The sequence below is a fragment of the Theropithecus gelada genome, chromosome 7b (genome assembly GCF_003255815.1).
Source record: "Theropithecus gelada isolate Dixy chromosome 7b, Tgel_1.0, whole genome shotgun sequence".
NCBI classification, from domain to species: domain Eukaryota; kingdom Metazoa; phylum Chordata; class Mammalia; order Primates; family Cercopithecidae; genus Theropithecus; species Theropithecus gelada.
The window spans coordinates 59776797-59794994 of record NC_037675.1 but is presented as its reverse complement, the minus strand read 5'-3'; the positions used below and the strand labels follow the sequence as shown (position 1 = coordinate 59794994).

Here is an 18198-nt window from a genome sequence, read left to right as displayed (position 1 = left end):
TTCACCACAAATCCAAAAATCAAAATAGATAAATGTAATAGAATGAGAAAAAAGACAAATTGGAGGAAAAGAAGCCAAAGGAAGTGGAAAGAAAAAGAAAGCAGGAAACTAGATAGACAAAATCTAGGTGGGAAATGGCAGATAATCATGAAGCTTCATGAAGGCAGATAGGTGATACAGACGAAAGACATTCTAGAATAACAACTTTATAATTTTTAAAATAAAAGTATATTTAACTCAAAAGTAAAAGAAAGTATCTCAAAGCACTGTAACATGATATTGATAGTTCAAAGATAAGTCAACAACCTGGAAACATACTGGTAGAAAAATAATTTCTCATGGTTTCTAAGGTTTGTTACCTGTATGACATCGATTATTTCATCAAAGTTAGTTCCTGGAAACTTCACCTCTTCTTCATCTACCTTCATAATTTCTGGAGTCTAAGAAAGCATTTTCAGAAAGTGTTTGTTGTGCTTAACACTTTTAAAATTTATAAGTAATTTATCATATTTCCACCTATAGTATAAGCTTATAATTACATGGTCCTTTTTTATCATTTTAATACCCTATTCAGAATTGATTTAATTAGTAAATGAAATCCAAGCTAGTCCCCAAGCCATTAGGTCAACATTTCAATAGCTTTAAAAAATTAATCAGCTATTTTTCTGTAAAGGACTCCATCAGCAATATCACTTAATTGGTCAACAGGTTGATATAATTGAGACTTCTCTTCTAGAATTAAGATAAAGAAAAGTGTTTACATGTGTAGATATCTAAGTATAAACAAACACAAACTCACACAAAGACAGATACAGAATCAAATAATTCAGGAAAAAAAACCAAAATAGTCATTTTACAAATCTAACCTTTAGGCCTCATTATATAAAATGTAGTCATGCAATAGCCTTTTACTGAGAGCAGAATGATAAACAGTCTAAAAATTTATTACTTGTTATCACAGAAGTTTCAATAAACAGAAGGCTAAAAAAATTACTGATGAAAAAATTCAATTAAGCACAAATGTCACTTAGGGTCAGTTCCATTTCATTACTTGTGATCATGAAAGATTGCTGGTGTTCTCTCTCCTTTTAAAACTGTATCCTCGGCCAAATTTGCTTACAATAAACAAATAAAATAAATAAACTTAACTGGGGTAAGTTACAGTGCTATTTTGCTGTGTAGTAAAGCCATAACTTCATTATTCAAAAGCAAATAAATACCAGAAAGAAATGCATATTTTTGTATCATGTCAACAGTAGGGTAACAAGGTAACATTCCAAAATATAAACTCCACCTGTCACTATAAAATTCACACTTAGAAAATCTATAATTCCCATGTAAATCAAAGATTCATCACCAAAGAGACAGAAATTCTTTCTTCACATGAGAGTTTCACAACTTAAATTACCAAAAAGTTTACACTAAAGATTATCACTTTCCAAATAGTTACAAATATAAGGATCTGAAACAAACAAGTTCATAAACAACTCAAAATTTGTTTTGGGCTGGTGTGGTGGCTCACGCCTGTAATCCCAGAAATTGGGAGGCCGAGGCAGAGGGATCACTTGAAGTCAGGAGTTCAAGACCAGCCTGGCCAACATGGTCAAACCCTGTCTCTACTGAAAATACAAAAATGAGCTGGGCGTGGTGGCAGGCACCTGTAATACCAGCTCTGAGGCAGAAGAATTGGTTGAACCCAGGAGGTGGAGGTTGCAGTGAGCCGAGATCTCACCACTGCACTCTAGACTGGGCGACAGAGCAAGACTCTGTCTAAAAAAAAAAAAAAAAAAAAAATTGTTTTGAATCTTTCCCTCAAAATATAAATTATTATAATAAGTTATCATTATGATAAAAGGCTTTAAACGGAGTAACATTAGCTAAAATCTACAGTCAGACATTACATTACTCAAAATAATATGATAAAATTCTAAAACATACCTTTATCCAAGCTTGCACAGGAGGAAGAGATGCTTCTTTGGGACTAGACAGAGGTGAACCGACATCAGTGCTACCATTTGAAATGCTGTCAATATCTACACTGGGTAATACCTACAACAAAATACAACATTCAGTTTTCTGTTTATCATTTTTACTCAAATACTTTTATAAGTATGTATATATACATGTACATGTATGTGTGTGTATATATATACATATACATAAAAACAAAGCATGCCCTTTACATTTTTCTTGTGAAGCCAATGGATAACAAAATTTTTAAATTATGAAAGCATATTTTATAAAATATGAAAAAAAGAAAAACACAAAATTCTATCTGAAGATAACTTCATTTTCACTATTCCCTTTGTCTTTTACTATCTACTTATATGTAACTAAAATTTAAAATAGTTTTCATTCTTGATTTTTCATTGTGATTACAACGAAGAACCATAAACACTTATCATGCTTTTGTATAGACTTCATAATTATATTTTTAAATGACTATACAACATTTCAACAAACATGTCTTAATTATTTAATTATGTTTCAATTAGAAAAATTTAGGAAATTTCCAATTTTTCCACTATTATATATATATCACTACAAAAAAAACTTACACACACACAATCTTCTTCCTAAACTCTAAACTCTAAATTAATTCACTATGCTAGATAGCCAGATATTGGATTAACTTTCTGGGCCACAGGACACGAATACTTAAGATTCTTGGAAGTACTGGTGAAATGTAATCCTAACAACCTCTATTTACATCATCAAAAACATAATTAATTCTAAGTTTTACCCAACCCTCACCAAAATTAGATAATATGATTGTTTCAGCAATAACAGTTTTTAAATGGATGCATATTACTGTTATTTTAATTTGCATTATCTTGGTTACTGGAAAAATTTATTTAGTTTGCTTGCTGATAAACTGTACTTCCTCTTTTGTAGAGTCTTATTCATGTCCTTTGAACATTTCTAGACTTGGATCTGTGTTTTCTTATTAATTTATGGAGATCTTTATATTTAAAAATTAATGCTTTACTAGCATCTTCCTTTCTTTTTTTTTTTTTTTTTTTTAGACGGAGTCTCGCTCTGTCGCCCAGGCTGGAGTGCAGTGGCCGGATCTTGGCTCACTGCAAGCTCCGCCTCTCCGGTATACGCCATTCTCCTGCCTCAGCCTCCCGAGTAGCTGGGACTACAGATGCCCGCCACCTCGCCCGGCTAGTTTTTTGTATTTTTTAGTAGAGATGGGGTTTCATCGTGTTAGCCAGGGTGGTCTCGATCTCCTGACCTCGTGATCCGCCCGTCTCAGCCTCCCAAAGTGCTGGGATTACAGGCTTGAGCCACCGCGCCTGGCCGCATCTTCCTTTCATATGTTCTTACTGTGTGTTGTTTGCCTTTTAATTTAGGATTTTTTCCCCCGATCTAGATCCTCTAATTTCCTCCATGAACTGACTGTGCTAGTGATGCTCATTCATTCAATACACATTGACTGGGTTTGCACTTGGCTCAGGTTGCTGTCCAGGTTAAAGTGTCCCCAGGTCTCCCAAAGCCTCCACAGTTGCTGCACGGCTGGGTTAGTGAGCCTACACTGTCAGAAGGATGCCCAAAGACTGCTGTAAGTGAGGAACACATTTGGGTTCATGTTGGGAGTTCCTTGCCCTGCAAAAATGACTGGGAGTTGAAAGGTTCTGCTCCAGGCCAGGGCTTTATTGTGTATTTGCTCCTCTCAAGCACAGGGCCAGGAATCTTCCTGAGACCCACTGGCTGCCTCAGCCCTAACAACTTGGCTGTGAAAACACACTGTCAATTTTAGCTGCAGGGCAGAAGTCACTCTATGAGAATGAAGTGTTTGTGGAGCTACATGGGCGATTTCTAAGTCCCTGGGAATCTCTCAAGCTGGTGGGTTGAGGCTGTTCTGTATAAATTTGTGCAGAAGAAATGGATGGTTCATTTGTTCAGGGAGGAGTGTCCAGTCAAAAAAGTACTAAGAGGCTGTTGACTGTTCATGTGGTGGCATCTGACAGCTCCAGGATTATCTTCTCCTCAGCAGTCAGGATCCAAGAATGAGGCAAGTCTTCTCTCTTCCCAGAGGGCATACTAAGTTGCCCAAGAAAACTCATTTGTCCTGGCTCAATCACAAGAGGAACCCAGGAGAAGTCTAAGGACTGGAGTGTTCTAATTATTTGTAAGTAAGCAAGGATGGTAAGATGAACACAGGGGTTAGAGTAAATCAGACAAAAAGTTTACCATAGTTCATGAACACTTTCCTACAGTTGCCTCCTGACTGGTCAATAGAAAGTCACATGTAAACACTCCTGTTCATTTTTGTCCAGACCTGGTGAAGACCTCAGCTTCTACAGCTGGATCCCAGGCTGAAGGGTAGATGTTTGAATGTGAAATGTCAAAGGGTTTCTTCCCACATGAGGCTGTTTAAGTCTTGCATTCATTCAAATCTTCTAACATATGCTAGTGTAAAGTTTGAAGTATTAATTACATAAGTCACATATATTAACTTTTTAAAATTAATTATAATACACGGTTAAATTGTTCCCTTTGGAATATCATCAAGCCACTTGTATATAAGTCATTGGCCTAGAAGAGCAGCTTAAATCATGCAAAACAGGATAGAAACATCACATTAATATTACAGTTTAAAAAATAACAGAGCTGGCTGGGCACAGTGGCTCATGTCTGTAATCCCAGCACTTTGGGAGGCCAAGGCAGGTGGGTCACCTGAGGTCAGGAGTTTGAGACAAGCCTGGCCAACCTGTGAAACCACATCTCTACAGAAAAAAAATACAAAAAAATTAGCCGGGTGTGGTGGCAGGCGCCTGTAATCCCAGCTACTCATGAGGATGAGGCAGGAGAATCACTTGAACCCAGGAGGCAGAGGTTGCAGTGAGCCGAGACTGCACCATTGCCCTCTAGCCTGGGTGACAAGAGCGAAACTCTGTCTAAAAAATAAAAATAAATTTTAAAATAAAAGGAGCCATGATAAAAAGCAATATTTTCATGAAGCAATATAACGGATTTCTGTACTAACATTAAGCAAAAAAATTTTTTCTTCCTTAAAATTTTCTACTCATGCACCCTGGCATACCTGTACAGTAAGCTGAGGAGGATCCTTTTTTTCTGACTTCATTTCTACAACAGCTATGTTAGGTTTCTTTACTCCAGTTTCTACTTTTCGAGATGATGGAGGAATAGAAGTAGTCACAGTTACAGGGTGTGGCTTGCTGACAATCACTCCAGCAGGTGGCATGGTATCACTATTACTTTGGGTTTGTCCTAAGAAGTTTAGGGGAAAAAATAAGTCAACTAGTTCAGAAAAAAAGGGAAAAGTCTAATACACCAGCTGGATCTTAATGGCTATATTCTCATATTAAAAAAAGCCCTATCTGACAATCACCTCTCCCTCCATCATCAGCATTGTCGACATACTCACCATACCCAGTGACTTTTATTAGGCACTTATACGTACTAAACACTTCACATCACTATCTCATTTAATCCTCAAAATAAAGGCTAATAGAAAGCTATTAATATTATCCACATTTTAAAATGTCAACAACTTTCACTTCCAAAGTCCCATTTGTTTTCTACATATCAAAGTAAAGAGGGGTAGTACAGTGTACTTGTTGAAAACACAGACTATAAAGCCAGACTGTCTCTGCCTGGGTTTGAATCCTGGCACCACTCTAGCTGTGTGGCCTTTAACAAAGTATGTAACCCTTTTGTGCTTCAGTTTCCTTAGGTATACAATTTGTATATTACCATGTGCTTTATAGGGTGGATTAAATGAAAGAATATATGTAAAATGCTCAGAACTGTACCTGGCACACAGTAAGGACTTTAAAAGTGTTAGCTATTTTATTACTAGAAGATATGTTTAAACAGAGAGTTATTATGTTGACATGCCATTAACCCATAATATCAAACATAAAAAATTCTCTTATGTTAAAAAATATTCATACTTATTGTTAATCAAAACAAAAGAACAGCAATAACACTAAAGGGCAAAAAGAGCTAATTAGACTTGAAGAGCTGGTGTGAGGACAAAAATGATCTGTTCAATTTTTAACATGATGACTCAGAGAGAAGGCAAGTAAGTAAACAAACAACTACTGGCTTAGATTACACACCCACACAGCTTTCACTTATGATAGCCTAGTTCAAAAGTACCAAAAAAAGTACCTTAATACTTCCCCAAAGACATAATGATATTAACAAGACAATCAAACCTCTTGAATTATTATGAATGTCCATGACATATTTAACTTTTTTTTTTTAAGAGACAGGGTCTTGCTCTGTTGTCCAGGCTGGAGTACAGTGGCATAATCATCACTCACTGCAGCCTCAAACTCCTGGGCTGAAGGGATTCTCCTGCTTCAGCCTCCAGAGTAGCTAGGACTACAGGTGTGAGCCACCAAGCCCAGCTTTTTTTTTTTTTTTTTTTGAGACAAGGTCTTGCTATGTTGCCCAGGCTGGTCTCAAACTCCTGGTCTCAAGCAGTCCTCCCATCTCGGCTTCCCAAAGTACTGTGATTAAAGGCATGAGCCACTGTGCCCAGCCAAAACATTGTTTAAAATTTCATTTCATCTACAATAATATACTATAACACACCAAAAGAATTTTTCCTGGTGAAACTATAGCAGGAACCCATCATTTCAGAGATTGCTATTACACAGCATAAAACATATTCTGAGGCCCTCCCCCAAAAAACAAATAACATTTACAGGAAAAGGTAGATGACGATCATGTTAGTACCATTTTGTAAGTTCTGCTACTGCTGATAAGAATTTAAAATTCACTGGCTGGGCATGGTGGCTCATGCCTGTAATCCCAGCACTTTGAGAGGTTGAGGTGGGCGGATTGCTTGAGTCCAGGAGTTCCAGACCAGCCTGAGCCACATAGCGAAACCCCGTCTCTAATAAACAAACAAACAAACAAATAAATAAATAAAATAAAATTCATCCCACATATTTTGTTGATTCTTACCTAAAAGAATTGCCATGGGAATCAGATGACCTTCCAGTGTACCTGAAAAAGTAGGCATTTCTCTACTTGGGCTAAACAAATACTGCTGATCGCCATGAGGTAACATAGGAACGGAATGTTTCATTTTAGAATCTATCTTCATAGGTTTTGTTGCATAGGAGTCAGTCTGTGTTCTTATTGACTTTACCTTAGTGCCTAAAATAATCACCAATGGCAGATATTTTAAAATATTGTTAGAATATCTACTATCCAGACATCTAGAAATACAACAGCTCTTCACAGAAAAATCTTAATTCTATATATAAGGTTACAAGGCCCCAAAACAGAAGTAATATATAGACTAGAGGTGGCAAACTTCTTAAATGGCCAGATAGTAAATATCTGTCTGGCAAGCCACGTGATCTCAGCTGTAATGACTCAGTTCTGCTGTTGTATCATGAAAGAAGCCATGGACAATATATACATGAATGAACACAGTTAGAGGCAAATGAAACTTTATAAAAACAGGCAGCTCATGTGTAGGCCACAGTTGCCAGCCTCTGAATAGATATACAACTTGTACAGCTACTATGACAAAACAGATACAATAACTAGAAAAAAATTTTGAAGATTCTGAAGAATATTCCAACGACGTTTGAATTCTTTAAATTTTTTTCCATAGGTACGCAAGAGTTAACGATCATTTTTGGAATTGATGATTTTCATTTTCTCATTACACCTTTACACACAACATAATTCTGAATAACCAGCTTTTATCCTTTTAAAATATGTACAGATAATCGGATTCTATACTTACTTAAACCTTACTAATATCATTATACAGTAGTTTCTCCTTATCTGTGGTTTCTCTTTCCCTGTCTCAGTTACCCAGGGTCAACCTTGGCTGGAAAATATTAAATGGAAAATTCGAGAAATAAACAATTCATAAGTTTTTAAAAATTATTTATTATTATTTTTTAGATGGAGTCTCACTCCACCCAGGCTGGAGTGCAGTGGTGCGATCTCAGCTCAATGCAACCTCTGCCTCCCAGGCTCAAGTGATCTTGCCACCCTAGCCTCCCGAGTAGCTGAGACCACAGATGCGCGCCACCACGCCTGGCTAAGTCATAAGTTTTACAGTGTACGCTGTTCTGAGTAGCACGATAAAATCTCATGCCATCCTGCTCCATCCTGCCCAGGACATGAATCATCCCTTTGTCCAGGGTCTCTACACTGTAGACACTACCTGCCCATTAATAACTTAGTTGCCATCTCAGTTGTCAGATTAAAAGAACATAGTACATGTTAGAGCTTGGTACTATCCACAGTTTTAGGCATCCATTGAGGGTATTGGAACATATCCCCCATGAATAAGGGGGACTACTGTACATTTTTTTTCTGTCCTATGATGTATACATACACATATAGTCATTATATCCTAAATCTTAAAAAAAATAAAAATTTGATTTTATTTCTCTTTGGAGAAGTGGATAAGTGTCTATGGAACACACACACACACATAAAATAAAGAATAAAGTAAAAGGGCAAAGGAAAAGAGGCTAAAATATTTTCTAAATAATTTCCTAACATTACATTTTTACTTTTAACATGCGGGTGCTTTTTAAAAAAAAAAAATGCAGGAACTGCCAAAGTTTTAGTGTTTAATAATTAATAGCACAACTGACCAAGGTCCAAGATGTGAAGATACCATGTTCAAGAAAGTGGTGGGTAAACTGCTCTATAAACTAACTATATAGTATGTGATAAGAATGTATGCTTTATAATATAAAACCTGTCTACACACAGTAGTTAGCTGAAAAAAGTCATTCAATCTTCTCTTGGATCAGAAAAATGATATTCCAGATTCCATTATAAATTATTAGCAACTCTCAACTCTTGTGTGTGGCAGGTATCTTGTTTTTACCTTCCAGTTCTTCCACCCCAGCCTGTGTCATGGGGTCTGTGATGTTCTTCTCCAGATCATCAATGTGACTACTCATATCATCAATTCTCCCAATGATCTGGTCAGACATAGTCTGAAATTTATCTTGCGTCTGCTGCAGCGGTGTCTACACTACCGAGGTGAGGTCGTGCAAGGTCTTGGGGTCAGTCTTCACCATCTCCCCAGGGCCCAGGTTGGTGGTGATGTCTCAGACCGTCATCTATGCTTCCATTTCACATGTGGGTGTTTTTATGTATCTAATTTTTTTTTAGAGACAGGGTCTTGCTCAGTTGCCCATGCTGGAGTGCAGTGACACTATCATAGCTCACTGCAAACTTGAACTCCTAAGCTCAAGTGCTGAAGCAATCCTCCCACCTCAGCCTCCCAAGTAGCTGGGACTACAGGCATGCCCGGCTAATTTTTTTAATTTATTGTAGAGACAGGATCTAGCTATGTTGCTGAGGCTGGTCTTGAACACCGGGTCTCAAGCAATCTTCCTGCCTCAGCCTCCCAAAGTGCTGGGAATACAGGCATGAGTCACTGTGCCCAACCTACACACCCAGACTTTTAAATATTGTTTCCTTTTGTTTATGATCCCAGGAAGAAAAATTGTCATACCATGTCTATATTCTTTCATCTTGTTCTCTGAGACTCATTCATTCTATTGAATGAATATTTTTCTTAAGTATTTAAAATGTCTGTTCAGCATCTAATATGTGGTAAACATTGTTTTAGGCACAAGGAATACAGAGGTGACTAAACCAACTGTACTCATAGAGCTTATAGTCTAGTAGTGACAAATAAATAATATAAATAATAAATCAAACAAACAAACAAAAATATAACACAGGAAGTGTGAAGTGCTATGAAGAACAATATGGCAGGGTGAGGAGATAAAGAGGAACAGAAGATAATTCTTAGAATAGAATGGTCAGGGTAGAGCTCTCCAAGGAGCTATCATCTAAGAGCAGAGACGGAAGAATTGAGAGGGAGAACCATGCAAGTGCCTGAACGAAGAGCTCTCCAGACGGAGGAAAAAAGAGGGACTGAGGCCTTAGGATGAGCATAAGTCCCTAGGTTCTGATACGGCTTGGCTCTGTGTCCCTACCCAAATCTCATCTCAAATTGATCCCCATGTGTCACGGGAGAGACCTGGTGGGAGACGACTAGATCATGGGGGCAGTTTCCCCTAATTTGTTATTGTGATAGAGAGTGAGTTATCATGAGATCTGATAGTTTAAAAGAGCATGGCTTCCTTTGCTGCCTCTCCCCTGCTGCCATGTAAGATGTGCCTTGCTTCCCTTTGCCATTACTGTAAGTTTCCTGAGGCCTCCCCAGAGATGTGGAACTGTGAGTCAATTCCACCTTCTTGTCTTTATAAATTACCCAGTCTCAGGTAGTTCTTTATAGCTGTATGAAAATGAACTAAATACAGGCACTCAATCACTTCTGATCATTAAAAGGGTTACTGAATAAAGTTATTTTTGGATTTGAAAGCATTTTAAAATCTCAAATTATTTTTTGCAAAGACTTTCAAAACTCCACATATAAATTAATAGCAAAGCTACACTAGGCCGGGCACGGTGGCTCATGCCTGTAATCCCAGCACTCTGGGAGGCTGAGGCAGGTGGATCACCTGAGGTCAGGAGTTCAAGACCAGCCTGGCCAACATGGCGAAATCCTGTCTCTAATAAAAATACAAAAAAAAATTTGCTGGGTGTCATGGCTACTCGGGAGGCTGAGGCAAGAGAATCATCTGAACCTGGGAGGTGGAGGTTGCAGTGAGCCAAGATCGTGCCACTGCACTCCAGCCCGGATGACAGAGCAAGACTCCATCAAAAAAAAAAAAAAAAAAAAAAAAGCAAAGCTACACTAAATAAGAGAAAACTTTAGGGTAAATATCATCCATTAGGATAAATATCACCCATAAGCTATATGCTTTCTATTTTAAATTAGTAAAATTTCTATATAACCTAAGACTCTATATGATCGCATAACCTTTAGAAAGGAAAGGGAACCAAAGTAACCACCAGAGCTCCAACTTCTAGAAAGGATAAAAGAGGAAAATGGGTTTGTATCTACTAGTTATCACATATTGCCAGCTTTAGTTTACTGATTGCTAAGTAGAAGCTGAGAAACTATAATACATAACCAAAGTCAACAGACTTAGTATATAACCAAGAGTTGTATTTAAATATACAGTACCAGTGAAACAGTAGATGTGACTCAAAACACTCAGTGATAAATGAAGATGTTTTCAGTTGTGCACAAAAGCAAAACAGTTTTCACCTTTCTACCTAAGTTTCTTTGAAAACAAACAAAACTGCAAAAATGCTCATCAACACTTTTACGATAATAAACAGTATATGGCTGATCTTTCTGTTCATAACGGACCAAGGTCTTCAGGGAAATGTCTCCTTTCCTAGATTATAATTTAGATGCTCAAGATTCATCATCACCCAGCCCGGGCAATGTGGCAAAACTGTGTCTCTACAAAAAATACAAAAAAATTAGCCAGGCGTGGTAGTGCACGTCTGTCATCCCAGCTACTTGGGAGGCTGAGGAGGGAGGATCGCTTGACTCCAGTAGGTTGAGGCTGCAGTGAACCACGATTGTGCCACCGCACTCCAGCCTGGGGGATAGAGTGAGACCCTGTCTTTAAAAAAGAAAAAAAAATCATTTTCTCCTAAATAAAAATTGTATGATGCTTTATCTGAAGATGCCATTTAATTCTACATTTCTTCCCAATTATACCTATGCTGTGTCTGATTTTTAAATGTTGGTATATTTCTTCCCACCTCTCCAAAGAGGAACTATTTTTCCATCCCCAAGCATTATATAATTTGAACAGCAAGTATAAGCTATAAATATAAAAAACGAAAAGAAACTTTATATATTAAACTGATACTATTAAGAGATGAGATTAAACATAGAAAATGAGATTCCTTACCTTTAACTCGTTCTATTACTTTTGGTCTCTGTGGTTTGGACTTAGGAGATGGAGAATTAAATCTGAGATATGGTCCTTTTTTAAGAGTGCTTCGATGGCCCTGATAAACTGGCTTTCCATAGACTTGTAACATATAATCTTCATCTTGTATTACTGTGGTTGCTTTCAAAAGCCCCTATGTGTACAAAGTTATTCAACTCACCACGAAAATAGTCATCAAACAGTTATCTCATTTTTCTAAAGCCTCCTTTTGCTAGTTTAAGTATTATAATAAGAATGATTAGGTCAAACATAACCTCTATTTTAAACAGCCCTTAAATTCTAGATACAGGTTTCAAGCATTAGTTTGAAAAGCTTTAAATACAAAAATCATCCACCTAAGAAACATGAAAATTTTTACATTACTAAGTATATTTTCAGCACCAACAAGAAACACTTAAACACATTTTACATATTTACTCCAGTACAATAAAAATACAGTAACCTTAACCTTTAAATAATTTTATATATTTCTGAATCCGCCTTCAACCATAATCTAAATGTCACAGAAAGGTAGCATTTACTGAGCATCTACTAAGTACCAAACATTGAATTAGATGCTTTACTGATCTGCTCAACAATACATGTTTGGCACTTAGAAACATAGCCTAGGGCAGTCAAAAAAATTTCCTCCATACCATCTAGTACCATGCCTTGCATATATTAGGCACTAAACATGCATTTGTTAAACTGAAACATAAACTATACACACACACACACACACACACACAAATGAAACACAATTTTGGGTACCATAAACTAGAGAATCTACTTTTTGGACTAGATGATCTCTAGATATACCTTTATACTTGCTATAACTACAAAATGATGATGTCAGGGTGTGAGATCTCAGAAGAAAGGAACTATCTATTTTGTTCAGTGCTTTTCACATTATAAATCCAAAACCCTAAATATCAATAGTGTAAAGATACTTACATTTGTATAGTTCTTCATGTTTTTAAAACACCTTTAACATTCACTTCATTATTTCTCTCTTAAAGGAAATGATCGATTATAACACAACAATTATGTTAAAAGAATAGATTAGGATCTTACTTCCTTTCTCTCTTTCTGTAAACTTGAAGTAGGCATGCCCCTTGTAGGTAGATTTCTAAAATGTTCTTCTATTTGCTTTTGAGAATGTTTTCTTGGAGTTACAGATTTGTTTACAGTTTTATCTTGTGTGTTGGTTCTAATATCTTTAGTCATATTCTGACCTTTCTTGGTTCTCTGATTCTTCTGATCAAATCTTTTTTGTTCATAATCTGTTCTTGACAGTTCATCCTTAACATAACCAAAGTTAAAATTACTTAAAATATATACAAATAGTAATGCTTTCACATCAGAAACTATTAGAATTTATTTTTTTGCTGTTATATAAATACAGTTTAGCAGTTTTAAATGTGTTAAAAATAAAGGATACTGGCTTTATTGGATACATAAAAATAAAAATTCTCTGGAAAAATAAACAAAACCCTAAAAATACTAGTATCTTTTGGAGCAGGGAATGGAAATAATAGAAGGGTTGCAGGGGTAGGAGGACAACTTTGCATGACAAACCTTTTTACACTTTTTGATGATTGAACCATATGAATTTTGCTAACAGTTTAAAAAATTAAAAATACGTTTCAAAAAAGGCAAACAATTTTGTAACAAAACTCTGAGATAAATATAAATTAAAATTATGTGAAAGTTTAAACAAATACATTTTACATGGGATTCGTGGCAAAAGAGTAAGATATATTGCCAGTTAGCTGCAGAGTGCAAACTAGACTCCAAATCTTCTGACTCTTAGTTCAACTTTTTTGTGTGTACCACATAGTACCTAAAATAAATTTTTCGTAAGTTCATTAGAAGTAGATATTTTTAAACAACAAAGTTTTAAAATATATTTCTGTGTTTATTGCTGTGGAAACAGTACTGATACTTCACCTTGCTACCTTTGTAAGTAGCACATAAGCTCATCTACAGTCAAAAAAACACATCTTGCACCCCAGGACATAATAACAGCTTAGCCTGTCTAGTTCTGCTCACTCAAATATAAAAAAATTTTAAATTTCCTTTACATTATGGACCCTCTAAGAAAAATAACTCCCAGGCTTTTTCAATGCGGATGTTTGAAGATGTACCATGCCCATTGTGGATGTGAGAAAGAGGCTGTTTTTCCATCTGGTATTGACTTCTGTAAACTTAGTAAATCTAGTTGTTTTTTTCCTCTTTGCATTACTCTGGTATTTTTACTTTGCCAGGCCAATGCTTCTAAATCTGTTGTTTTCAAATACCTTTGAAAGTATAATTCTTTTTCCAAACACTTTTGCTAAATTTTCTTTCAGATTATTCACGTTTTAGTTTTTGTCCAACAATTTGCCAAATAAGAGCCAGAATATAATTGGAGATAATGTACTTGTTAAACAAAGCTAAACTTATTACTAAGTAAATATAAAGAGTGGCAGTGAAATTAAAAATAAGTAGATTTTTATATAAGAAATATTTTGAGAACAAATGTAATGCCTACAAATTGGAATCAATATTATCTTCTCAGAATTCACTTAATTTTCAGTTTTTTTCCAAGACATACCTGAATTTCTGCAGAAATAGTTTTAATCCATTCATCCACTGTCTTTCTGATCCTAATTTTCTCTGACATCTCTCTATGAAAGAGAAAAAGGAATTTTCTTAAATTAGCACTTACTGTCCTGAGCAGGACTTGGACCAGATCTAACTCTTATGTAGTTGTGAACCTGCTATCCTAATATCCTTCATATGAAAAGGAAAGGATATTAGGAGAGTAGGATGGGGGCCGAATATCCTTCATCTGAAAAGGAAAAACCAATGGTATTAGTTTTCATCAAACATTTGAAGGATAAATGTTTGAAAAGCACATGTGGACCCAAGAAGATATGTACCAAAGAAAGAAAAAATTAAAAGAAAAATTTCCACCAGAAAAAAGTAGTACCACCATATATATATCCAAATTCCAACTTTATAATAAGTTCCACATCTTCAAAGGCAATAAAGAACCTTTTAAAAATATTAAAACATATTAAGGAAAATAAAGTGCTTAGAAAAAAATCGTGTAGAAAGCAGAACTGGCAGACTCATAAACAGCCTTGGCTGCCAACATCCTCTTACCTGTTGGTAGATAAAGCATTGATAAGCGAATACATGGCAGCTCCATCTTTTGCACGAATAATAGCTTCCAGGTTTTCTTCAAGTACTTTTTTATTGTTTTGTACTCCTCTCAAAATCTTCTCAGCATCTTTCAATATAGATCGTGTTGTATTGGTTGTGTGAAGCTTAACAGAATTCTGTGGAAGATCTGGAAGCTTCAACATACTCAGAGATTCTTTTGGCTTAAAAGAAAAAAAGACCAGAAAGTTACTAAACTCACATTGATTCCTTTAATCAAAACAACAGCTATCACTATTGTTGAGGCCATACATTATACCAATATACACGAAGGACTCAATTTGTCAAACTGAAGACTTACAAAAGAATACTTGGCAATCAAAGTGTTTTTCCTCCATTTAGAAATATTAATATGGGCCAGGCGTGGTGGCTCACGCCTGTAATCCCAACACTTTTGGGAGGCCAAGCCTCCTCAGGTGGATCACCTGAGGTCAGGAGTTTGAGACCAGCCTGGCCAACATGGTGAAACCCTGTCTCTACTAAAAATACAAAAATTAGCCGGGTGTGGTGGCACATGCTTGTAATCCCAGCTGCTCAGGAGGCTGAGGCAGAAGAAGTGCTTGAACCCGGGAGGTGGAGGTTGCAGTAAGCCGAGATTGCACCATTGCACTCCAGTCTGGGCAACAGAGTGAGACTCCGTCTCAACAACAACAACAAACTAATGTGAGTGTTAAGTAAAATAGAGGTGGGAAATCCATAGCAGTGCTAAGCAGTCCAGCGACCAATAATAATTTCTCTCTCTGCTGAAGAAAGCTAAAATAAAATAAAAGCAAGTTGGCTCTTTATGTATGGAAGGTAGGGCAGACACTGTGGATTGGATAAATGATGTCCATTCATTCACAGGTCTCTTTTCCCCTTCCTCCCTTTCCAACAGAAGCTGGGAAGCCAGAGGTGGCTATATGACTCAGTCCTGGTCAAGGAGCGATAAGCAGAAATCACTTGGTGAAGGCCTCTGGAAATACTTTATAAATGGAACAGACATGGCTGACATGTCTTTTTCAGTGCTTTTTCTTCATTCTTCCTCCTAATTTCTATCTTTATAACTTTTTTATTCCTTTATAATTTTTATCTTAACTAATCATCAATTTTAAGACCATTCCCATTTTACCTGGACCATGCTATTTGTTTCTTTCTCCTTTTGGCCAAGGTCATGAAGAACATCATCAGACTTCTGCAGAGTCACTTTAGTTGTTCCTAGCTCTTCACAGGAAGGAAATCTTTGAGAAGGTAGAGTTTCAACGCTATAGAAGATTTTTTTAAAAAGTTTCCTAAATTGTTGTAAATTCAGTAAACATTTCATTAAACAAATCTTTGATACAGTCTTAGCTATAGATTACTAAATGGTATCCTATTAAAAAATTGAACCATGGAATTAATCAGTTACGTGATTAAACAAATGAAACAGAAAATCACAAGAGACAAAATGATCTAACCACAAAAGTTTAGACGTAGCAGAAAAGGAACAGGAAAAGGTTATGCTTTCAAGAAGCTAACATCCAGAAGCACTTCCAGATTGGTGAAGAACTTCTGAAAATGTGCTTCTCCATAAGCACAATGAGAACTCTAGCAAAAATCATCGAAATCAAGTTTTTCTAACCTCTGGAAATTAAACACTTACAAGAACCTGAGGAGCATTTATTCAAGAAAAATGTCTGACTTTAGGCAAGAAGAGCAAGTTTTATGGAATTTATTTAACTTGCCTCATCTTCAGGACCCTATTCCCAACTCTGTGGTGGCCTTGAAAACCAACAGCCTCACAACCACTAAAGACAATAGAATGGTTTCAAGCTCTCCTAAAAGTCTCATTCACAGTATTTGTCTTTATTTGACCTGACTCAACTTTAGCGCAGTGAGAAACTATCCCCAGGGCATTCTTCAAAAACAGTGGCAACTGTTTAACATCTCAGCAGCCTGAGGTAGTGATACTAGTTGGGGCAAACAAGACTGTGGTCAACAGATGTTAAAAATCTAGGTAACAAGATGTCCACAGTGGAGTTTTGAAAAGCTCCAACATATTGCTAGGAATCTAGAAAGTCATGCCTTCTAGTCCACATACAGGGCTATGTACATGTCCAAGAGAGACCTGGGAAGTTCCCAATCACTCACTTCTGGCTGTCCTTGAGGCTCTGTGCAAGTAGGAAGTGAAAGGTTAAAACAGACTCATAATCTGCCAGGCACTGGAGGCATGCTCTAGCACATGTGTGTGCGCACGCATGCATGCATGCATACACACACACACACACACTCCATGGCAAAGAGAGGGAGAGCTATCAGTTCAAGGCAGTTAAGGAAATCTCTTTCCAATCATTAGCAGACTAAGCTAACAAAACAGAGACTTCAGTGGGAGCACATGACAAAGAACACAGACTTCACAGAATTAGTCCAGGAAAGTCACTAAACAAACAGCAACAACAATAAACTCTGGGAGGTGAAAGAATCTAATTTCCAGAGCTGCCACACTGTATTATTTAAAATGCCCAGTTTTCAAGAAAAATTTATGAGACATACAAAGAAACAGGAAAGTAGAGCCAAACACAGAAAAAAGCACAGTCAAAAGAAACCGCTGTTGAGAAATCCCAGATATTAGACTTACTAGGCAAAGACTATAAATCAGCTATTACTAAAAGAAACCAGTTTTAAAATTAAAAGAAAGTATAAGAATGAAGTCTTGCCAAATATAGAATGATCAATAAAGACATAAAAAATATTTTTTAAAAGACAAACAAATTCTGCAGTTGAAAAATACAATAACCGAAATGTATAATTCACTAGAGGGGCTCAACACCATATTTGAGTTGGCAGAAGAAAGAATCAACAAACTTTAAGACAGGCTAATTGAGATTATCCAGTCTGAGAAATGGAAAGAAAAATGGATGAAGAAAAATTAACAGTCTTAGAGACCTGTGGGACACCATCAAGCACACCAACATACAACTCCTCATCAGAAACCATAGAGTCCAGAAGGCAGTCAGGTGACATATTCAAAATGCTGAAAGAAAAAAAAACATCTACCAAAAATTCTACATGTAGCAAAACTATCCTTCAAAAGTGAAGGAGGGGACACCAGGGGTGTGTGTGCAGAGAGGGATGACCATGTGAAGAGACAGCAAGCGGGAGGCCACCTGTAAGTCAAGAAGAAAGGCCTCAAAAG

At 36.6% G+C, this 18198-nt stretch overlaps 1 protein-coding gene and 1 pseudogene across 7 annotated transcripts in view; both read right to left on the bottom strand.

Annotated features, from left to right (window-relative positions):
- The window catches only part of KIAA0586 (KIAA0586 ortholog), a 123136-nt gene that overhangs the window by 74299 nt on the left and 30639 nt on the right, over positions 1–18198 (bottom strand). For 6 of the 7 annotated variants that reach the window (XM_025392612.1, XM_025392613.1, XM_025392614.1 and 3 more), the window contains 9 exons: positions 16156–16264; positions 14991–15211; positions 14437–14509; positions 12915–13142; positions 11820–11994; positions 6949–7143; positions 5051–5238; positions 1939–2049; positions 360–440 (listed from right to left, as the gene is read on the bottom strand). In XM_025392612.1, the coding sequence (XP_025248397.1) occupies positions 360–440; positions 1939–2049; positions 5051–5238; positions 6949–7143; positions 11820–11994; positions 12915–13142; positions 14437–14509; positions 14991–15211; positions 16156–16264 (1381 nt within the window). The remainder of the gene's footprint in view (positions 1–359; positions 441–1938; positions 2050–5050; positions 5239–6948; positions 7144–11819; positions 11995–12914; positions 13143–14436; positions 14510–14990; positions 15212–16155; positions 16265–18198) is intronic. The other variant, XM_025392615.1, reaches the window with a different exon arrangement.
- On the bottom strand, positions 8817–9047 carry LOC112629129 (annotated as a pseudogene).